Source organism: Leucoraja erinacea, chromosome 15, assembly GCF_028641065.1.
Source record: "Leucoraja erinacea ecotype New England chromosome 15, Leri_hhj_1, whole genome shotgun sequence".
Taxonomy (NCBI): domain Eukaryota; kingdom Metazoa; phylum Chordata; class Chondrichthyes; order Rajiformes; family Rajidae; genus Leucoraja; species Leucoraja erinaceus.
Genome location: NC_073391.1, coordinates 22,132,542 through 22,142,112, shown reverse-complemented (window position 1 = coordinate 22,142,112; position 9,571 = coordinate 22,132,542). Strand labels below are relative to the sequence as shown.

Sequence of the window (9,571 nt, the reverse complement as noted above, 5' to 3'; positions counted from 1 at the left end):
ACACACACACACACACACACACACACACACACACACACACACACACACACACACACACACACACACACACACACACACACACACACACACACACACACACACACACACACACACACACACACACACACACACACACACACACATCTAAGATCAGAGTTTTATTGGATGGATGGATGGATGGATGGATGCATACAGAGAGAGTGGGACCTCTTAGGAATCAAAGCTGTCACCTCTGTGTGGAGCCACAGCAGACGGGCAAGGAACTAAATGAGTATTTCTCCTCAGTATTTCACGAGGAGAAAGGCAGTAGGCCGGAGGAAGTTGGAACAGTCACTAGAAATGTCTTGAGAGCAGTCAGGGTTACTGCCGAAGAAGTACTGAGGGTACTGTCGTGTTTGAAGATAGACACTCCAGAAGGGCTTGATGTGATATATCCAAGGACATTGTGGGAAATTAGAGAGGAAATTGTGGGAGCCCTGGTTGAAATGAGAGGTGCCGGAAGACTGGAGGGTAGCAAATGTTGTACCTCTTTTCAAGAAGGGCTGCGGGGAAAATGCTGGGAACTATAGGCCGGTGAACTTAACATCTGTAGTTGGTAAGTTACTGGAGAGTATTCTGAGGGATAGGATATACAGGCATTTGGATGGGCAAGGGCTGATTAGGGATAGTCAGCATGGTTTTGTACATGGGAGGTCGTGTCTCATAAATCTGATTGAACCAAAAAGGTTGATGAGGGCAGAGCTGCATATACATACAGGGGCGGAAAACCCGGGGGGGGCCAGAGGGGACACGTCCCCCCCATGTTTTGAGAGGTGGGGACATCCCCCCCAAGTTTTTGTGATCCGGATTTTAAAATCTCCACTTTCCGTGAGACATTGGGGGGGCGGGACAGCTGATCGAGGGCGCCGATTGGACGAGAGAGACATCGGTCGGGACATGATGATTCAGCACGGTGATTGGAGGAGGGAGGAATAGAGGGGGGTGGGACTGAGGAAAGAGTGGGGTGATTGGAGGATGGATACGTGTCACAGACCTGTGCCTCATCCGCAGCCAGGATCGATCTCGGCCGGCTCTCCGGCGCTGTCCCGAGTGCCCCTTCACCCCCCCATGGGTGGCCAGAGAGGCCAACAGTCAGATGGGCGCGGTGCCCCCGGACACACAGCCAGCACAGAGAAGCTGGGCTAAACCCAGCTCAACTCTGCCTGTTCCGCCAGATTAACCTCCCTGGACTTGCGGGAAATATGGCCAGTGCGGAGAAGCAGCGCTGGTGTCCCGTCAATCCAGACAGGGCTATAGTTAACCCGGTGAGACAGGCAGAGTTGAGCTGCATTTAGCTCAATGGATTGAGCCTCCGAAGCCTCGCGCGCGCGCGTGTGTGTGTGTGAGTGTGCACATGCGCACGTAGCCGCCAAAAATTGTGTCCCCCGGTCCTCTCCATGTTTTGATAGTGAGTTCTGCTCTTGTATACATGGACTTCGGTAAGGCGTTTGACAAGGTTCCACATGGTAAGCAGCTCCAGAAGGTTAGATTGCTGGGATCCATGTGATTGGCAGTCACCGAGGTACGTTGTTTAGTAGAGTGACAGCCGCCGGAAAGAAGCTGTTCCTCGACCTGCTGGTTCGGCAACGGAGAGACCTGTAGCGCCTCCCGGATGGTAGGAGGGTAAACAGTCCATGGTTGGGGTGAGAGCAGTCCTTGGCGATGCTGAGCGCCCTCCGCAGACAGCGCTTGCTTTGGACAGACTCAATGGAGGGGAGCGTGGAACCGGTGATGCGTTGGGCAATTTTCACCACCCTCTGCAATGCCTTCCGGTCGGAGACAGAGCAGTTGCCATACCATACTGTGATGCAGTTGGTAAGGATGCTCTCGATGGTGCAGCGGTAGAAGTTCACCAGGATCTGAGGAGACAGATGGACCTTCTTCAGTCTCCTCAGGAAGAAGAGACGCTGATGAGCCTTCTTGATCAGAGTAGAGGTATTGTGGGTCCAAGAGAGGTCATCGGAGATGTTGACTCCCAGGAACCTGAAGCTAGAAACACGTTCCACCTCCGTCCCGTTAATGTGGATGGGGGTGTGCGTGCCGCCTCTGGACTTCCTGAAGTCTACAATGAGCTCCTTGGTCTTCTTGGAGTTAAGGGCCAGGTTGTTGTCAGCGCACCATGCTGCTAAGTGCTGGACCTCCTCCCTGTAGGCCAGCTCATCGTTGTTGCTGATGAGGCCAATCACCGTTGTATCATCTGCATACTTGATGATGGTGTTAGTACCATGTACAGGTGTGCAGTCATAGGTGAAGAGGGAGTAGAGAGAGAAGAGTTTGTATGTTCTCCTCATGACTGCATGGGTTATCGTTGAGGGCTCCGGTTTCCTCCCATACTCCAAAGATGTACGGGTCTGTAGGTTAGTTGACTTTGGTAAAAAATTGTCCCTAGTATGTAGGATACTGCTAGTGTATGGGGATCGCTGGTCGGCGCAGTGGGCCGAAGGGCCTGTTTCCACACTGTATCTCTAAACCAAACTAAACAAAACATGTCTTTCTTACAATGGGGAAATCAGAACTGCACATAATCTTACAAATAAATTTAAGATGAAGATAGACACAAAAAGCTGGAATAACAGTGGGACAGGCAGCATCTCTGGAGAGAAGAAATGGGTGACCTTTCAGGTCAAAACCCTTCTTCAGACTTCTTCTACAAGCAAACAAGGCATTAAGTAGAGAAGCCAGTTTGGAAATGTTTGGGTTTGATTTTTAACCTAAGCAGAGTTTACTAATCGCAGATGGTGTGGTGTGACATTCATAGTTAGAGAGTGGTGGCAGATGTAAGACATTTTCCTGTCCTTTGGTTGGCTTTTGCGCCGGACACCAATGTTTACTCCCAAGATGAACCTAGTTTCACAGTTGGAGCGGGAGGCATGATGGTGACAGGATTGTGAAGATATGAGAAGGAAATATTTAGCTGCACAATAGTGCATGACTTGCGTTTTGTGTAACCGTGGAAACCATAAGTTATCAACTGCATTTGAAAGGAGATACAAGGAACTGCAGATGCTGGTTTACAAACAAAGACACAAAGTGCTGGAGTAACTCAGTGGGTCAAGCAGCATCTCTGGAGAACATGGATCGGTAGCATTTCAGATTAGAGCCCTTCAGACTATACGTAGACCTGAGTCTGAAGATGGGTCCCAACACAAAATGTCAACTATTTATGTTCTCCCGAGATGCTGCCTGATCTGAGTAACTCCATCACTTTGTCTCTTTTTTTTTATCCACTGCATACAGTGAATAGTTTAGTTACACAAAAAGCTGGAGTAGCTCAGCGGGACAGGAAGGAATTTAAGCCGCTTTTAAGCCGCACCTGGCGATGAAAGGACCCGCGAACAGGCCGATTCAAGCCCCACGATTTGGGGCGGAATAATCTGCTGTTGTTGCTGCCACTCCTGAAAGTCGGTCACCAACCAGGGACCTGCGAGCCTCCAAAGTAGAGTCGCTGCCGCAACGCCACCACAGCCTTCGAAGTCAGCCAGCTCCGTGATGGTAAGTCCACAGGCTCTGCGACTGGAGCCATCAAGGTCAATTCCAGTTGGAGGTCGCCAGCTCCTAGATGTTAGGCCTCAGCGCAAATATATATCTATTTTAATTTACACCACTTTTGGCCTTCTTTCACTGTCTCTCAAGTCTCCCCTAGGCCTCAAGATTGTTATAGTAAGATGTGTGTAAGATGTGTGTGTGTGTGTGTGTGTAGGAGGAGGGGGGGAATGGGAGGAGATAAAATTGTTAGTTGTCATGCACACTTGTCATCGGGCCACCAGGAAAGTGTCTGTCTCCCCCCATGATCCCTGCACACTAACACTATCCTACACACTACGGCCAATTTGCAATATTTACCAAAGACAATGAACCTACAAACCTGTACATATTTGGAGTGTGGGAGGTAACCAGAACACCCGGGGAAAACCCACGTGCCGGTGCGGGGGAGGGTCACAGAGAGAACGTACAGACTCCGTACAGACAGCACCCGTAGTCAAGATCGAACCCGGTTGTCTGGCGCTATAAGGCAGCAACTCTACTGCTGCGTCACTGTGCCACTGTACGCATTGGTGTACTACTAAAGCAATTCATTTGGTGTGGCTAAAATCCTTGATGCTAATATATTTCACTTTTATAAAGTATTTACAGTGGATGCATAAAGAGAAAGAATGAAGTGTTCCAAAAAAGCAGTTGAGTCAATTTGTACGTAATTAGCAAGTCACATAATTTGACAGTAATTGAGACTGAGAGGATTACATTCAGGGTCACTTGGTGTCATTTTGAATTGCACGCAAATGTCTTTTGAAGAAAACACAAAATAATTAATAATTAGAACTAATTCAGGCTTTAATGAGTTTTTTATTGTAAAAATGTTTGCATATTATGTTTACATTCCACATTTTACACGTTTTGCAATATGCAATAACTGCAGCACCTGCTGGAAATTATGAGAACTACAAGCAATTCCAATACCTAAATAGAACGCTGATTCTCTTTGGCATTACTTCCTTCAGGTTTCTTTCTTGGCAATTCTATTATGACCTTAGGATGTCATGTGGCTGACTGTTTTCATGCTGCATTCTTGTATGAATGGTAAAACAAATCAAAGTCATGGACAGACAACCAATTGGCAAGATAAACCTTGGCCCATGACATCATCAATAATGGTTGCAGTGTTGACATTAAAAGACTATAGAACTGAGTATTAAAAATTATCTCATCAACAGCAGGCAATATGAGAGACCGTCCTTGAACCTTTAGGTTTACTAACTGGGCTTTAATATGCCTTGTTTTATTTGCAACCAGCTGCTGACTTGTTGCTCCAGCTGGGTGGCGTGCTCCAAGCATTGAGCTGTTGCAATATCACTTGCCCAGACACTAATCCAGCCAGTGGGAAGCAGGCCCAGTGGAGAAATAAGGGTGAAAGCCCAAGAAGCCAGCCACGCACAGGTCGCGGTAGGTCACAGCATCATTAATCTAAAGGGGCTGTCCCACTTGGGTGACCTAATCCGCGAGTCCATAAGAGTGCCTTCGACCTTCAAGCTCGAGGGCACTGGCCTGGAATGCCATGAGCTGGATCGACCGTCAGCGATGAAACCGTGAGCTGGATTGAACGAACACACGCACGCACATACGCATCCGAAGGAGAGTTCCAGCGACCACATAGGACCACGTGTCGACCATGCTGCGAGTTTGAAGGTCGAAGACACTCTTCTAAACTCACAGATTAGGTCGCCCAAGTGGGACAGTCCATTAAGGCACTTTGAGTTCTTTAGACACATTAATCGGGCCGATATATAAAGATTTCCGGGAAACAAAAGTGATAATTGAACATAAATGAAACAGCCCAACTAACACCAGTTTTAAACTTTTAAGTCCTACTTCTGCCTGCTGGAGGGTGTTTTAGTCTCTGCACCAAATTAAATATTTCATGATTGGAGGAAGGATATACGTATCAGGCATTCTCCTTCACATTACTTCAGCCACAATCTGTCCTGTAAAATACATCTTTTCTTTGCTATAACTTGTTCATTGTTTTCCATGATATTGGTGTTCAGTTATATCATTTCAAGGCAGGAAATGGCACAAAGTATAAATTTATCCAACCATGCACTCAAATAGATGTCATGGAACATATTTCAATGAGTAACCATTATATTGCAGTTCAAATGTAGGAAGGTTAGATAGCAAATGCCATTAAAGTTTGAAACATTTGATTGATATCTCAACTGATCATTGAACTATAATTGAGTTCTGAATGATCAGACATAATTCTTTAAAAGGCACCATATACAGGCGTTTGTTACATTTTCTTTCTTATAAAAAGAATATCTTTCATGGAAATATACATAATGCTTGATTCATTTATCAATAGAAAGCATATTAAACATGACAAACCGTAATTTCAAGTTATTAATGTACATATAAAATCTATGCTTTACACTTTCATTAAATGAATGCCTAAATTTCAACATTTACACGTATAATACATTATTACAATAGCTACATCTTAGACCAACTGAACCTCTGTGAAATGACTTGTGGAAGATTATTATAATTGTTTACAAGTACTATAGGTTTTGTGCCATTCTTTAGCATTTGTACTTTGGGGAATTTCCTTTGAAATGTAGTAACTGGGAGCAAATTGTTATAACTGAATGAAAATAATACAATATCTTTCATGACCTAAAAATATCCCAAAGCATTTCACAACAAGTGAGTTATTTTGTACTGTAATTATTTGTGCGACACTGTGCTTAGTGTGTGAATAGAAGGGCTATGTATTTTGTAGCAAAATTATGGCCAGATAATTCTGTTGGAGTAATGTTGGGTAAGGAACACGCATTGTCCAGATTATCTTCTAAAATTACCATGGGAACCTTTAATACCAACGTGAGGTGTCGGATGGTTCAGCTTTTCATTTGTGCAATGATTGCTCTGGTACTGAACCAAAGTGCCAATTAACAGCATGGTGTAACAAGGACTCCGAAAACAGCAGAATTCCAAATTAACGATTTGATAGTTAACCAATATGCTTGGCTGCTTATTAATCTGTCAAATTTTGAGTCTGGGCACAGAGCGATTTGATAGCATCAAGATGCACATTGTTATTTTTTTGCCGAATGGAGCAAACAGCATCAGGTTTGAATCATCTCGGGACAGATGAGAGGCAGCAATTAATGATTCAATTCTGTACAACATTTCAATACAAAATCAAATTATTTTGTTATCTGAACCATGGGAAAGCATTCATGAAGGATCGTGACAATTAACTGCACATTTTACAAGGAAGAATTACCATTTCGCAATACAGGGGAAAAGGTAAAAAAAGGTTAAACATCAAGTGCATGTTTATAGTGACGTTAAGTGTCTTACAAATGAAGGGCACATTTTGATAGGAGATATAAACACATTTTTTTTGTTCCATTAAAGTAAATGCTATAAACTGCAACAAAAATATACCCCAGAAATTGTACATGTTATATGTCAGTGCTTAATCCTCACTGGGAATCCTGGTGAGTACATGAGTGATTATCGTATCTTTTTTTAGTAAATTGCATGTTCTATTTGAAATCAGTAGATCATTAATTAACACACTGCAGTGTAACTGCCTATAAATTAGTGATGATCATACAATATAAGGAAAGATTGCTTTACATTTAATCTTAGTATTTGTATCAGAGTGAAAAAAAAGAGGGGAATTGCCCAGAATATTTAATATAATCAGGATAGTGAACCTATGATAGGTGTCAATGAACTAAGACAGCATGAAGGTTTCCATAGATAAGCATGGCAAAAAAAAAAATCATCATTAATTGACAGTGATCTACAAGATCCAGAAGTGCATAGCAGTAAAATAAATAATGATGGATGGTTGCTGGATGAGTCAACATCATCTGCGCTGGTTTTGATGACAGTGTATAGCTTGTTGATGGTTCTCTGAAAATTACAACCTTGTGCACAAAGAAACAAAATACAATTAATTTGCATAACTTTCTTTAAACAGGTTTTCACAATGGTTCATATAATTACATTCAATATGCAAACCGTTTTCAGGGATTTGCAAACTTTCTCTTCAGCTTGATGATATTTGTTTATCATTACCTATTATTTGCTTTCTCAAGAATCTAGGACAGCACAGTGGTAGAGTTGCTGCCTTACAGTGCCAGAGACCCGGGTTTGATCCTGACTACGTGTACTGTCTGTAAGGAGTTTGTATGTTCAGGTTGGTGACCACGTTGGTTTTCTTCGACTGCTCCAGTTTCCTTCCGCAAATCCAAAGAAGTTCAGATTTGTGGGTTAATTGGTTTCTGTAGAATTGTCCCTAGCGTGAACTAGTGATTGATGGTGGACCAAAGGGTTTTTTTCAAGGCTGTATCTCTAAAACTAAAGAATCCTGCCCCAAACATGGACCTTCATTATTTTATATGAAATAAGAATTCAAGATTATTCTCATCCAGTCTTACCCATTTAACTTATTTTCTACACATTTGCTTCTATTGGCATAAAATAGAACCACTGTGCATAACTGGCAGCCTATACTTGCATATGTATTAAGCTTTAGCAATCAAAGGGAAATTTCAATCTCAGAAGTGTACAGTCTATTCTGCATTGTCGAGTGGCATTGTGGCGCAGCGGTAGAGTCGCTGCCTTACATCACCAGAGACACGAGTGCGATCCTGACTACCGAACCACTGCTGTTTATATGGAGTTTGTACATTTCCCCTGTGACCACGTGGGTTTTCTCCAGGTGCCCTGGTTTCCTCCCACACTCCAAAGACACACACATTTGTAGATTAATTGGTTTCAGTAAAATTGTAAATTTGACCCTCGTGTATAGGATAGTGCCAGTGAATGGGATGATCGCTGGTCGGAGTTGACCTGGGGGGGGGGGGGGGGGGGGGGGCGCTAATAGCCTGTGTCTGCGCTGTATCTCTAAAGTCTAAAGCTTCCACAGTTTGGTGAATGGGAATCAACAGCTGTGAGACTTCATCCGTTGTAGCTAAACAAATGAACTAATCCTGCAATACAGCAGTTTTCTGCATAATATAGATCAACCAGGACATTTCCACTGTCTAATAAGAAAAAAAGCACTTACATTTTACCAGTTCTTTTCATAGCTATTCCATATAATCACTGGTGACTGTTGGAGTTTCGAGCTGTCGCATTATGGTGACCAGCACCTAGGGGTGAGAATTAATTCCTTTAACTTCCAGAAGTATATTCCAACACACTTGCCAGCATGTAAATAAGCACGATGCAAGATCTTTGAAGGTAATTTTAATTCACTTGCTTCATACTTTAGTCATCTATCATCATCGTTGAAAACATCAGCAGGCACGGTGCCTCACAATGCTATGTACGACAATGATCGCAACTTCTACTGAAGTGTGGATGGCCATAGGCTCGCTAGGAGCTCATCCGCCCTTTGACAGGTCTTGTTTTTGGTCCTGCTGGGGGTCCACAGCCCCCTCCTCACCGGGCAAACCAGGTGGAAGAGACGGTTTAGTCGTCAACTATCCGATCATGGTAGCATGAGATTGCATGGATCTCCCCCCGACCCGACCTAACAGTCATCTAACCTCATTCTAATCTTCCACCTCCAGTCTTGAAGGAGAACCCACATCCCTCCTTTCTTTTGATTATAGTTTAATCTTTGGAAATCCGTTGGTAAACCTCCCTCAATTTTTTCCTCAGGCTTCCACTTTAGTGGTAATGTTTCGATTACTCAATTTCCCTCCTTTGCTGCTGTGGCATATAGTTTCCATCCACATGTCTGTGAAATTATTTTTAAAGTACAAGCGAAATATAGATTGACATCTCAAGTTTGTTTCCACTCCTCCTGTCTAATGTACTGTCAAAATAGTGCACAGCCAGTTCCCGCAGGCAGTTATGATAAAATGTCCAGCAGCTGGCAGAGCTGCTGCCTCATAGTGCCAGAGATCCGGGTTCGATCCTGACCTCAGACACTGTCAGTGTGAAGTTTGCACGCTCTCCTTGTGAATGTGAAAGTTTCCTCTTGGTGCTCCCGTTTTCTCCCACATTT

At 43.7% G+C, this 9,571-nt stretch overlaps 1 protein-coding gene across 4 annotated transcripts in view; it reads right to left on the bottom strand.

Moving 5' to 3' along the window:
- Positions 1-4,138: 4,138 nt before the first annotated feature.
- The window catches only part of LOC129704034 (pleckstrin homology domain-containing family S member 1-like), a 43,617-nt gene continuing 38,184 nt past the window's right edge, over positions 4,139-9,571 (bottom strand). For all 4 annotated transcript variants that reach the window (XM_055646892.1, XM_055646893.1, XM_055646891.1 and 1 more), the window contains exons 15-16: positions 8,624-8,708; positions 4,139-7,478 (exon numbers count right to left, since the gene is read on the bottom strand). In XM_055646892.1, the coding sequence (XP_055502867.1) occupies positions 8,646-8,708 (63 nt within the window). In that variant the 3' untranslated portion in view covers positions 4,139-7,478; positions 8,624-8,645. The remainder of the gene's footprint in view (positions 7,479-8,623; positions 8,709-9,571) is intronic.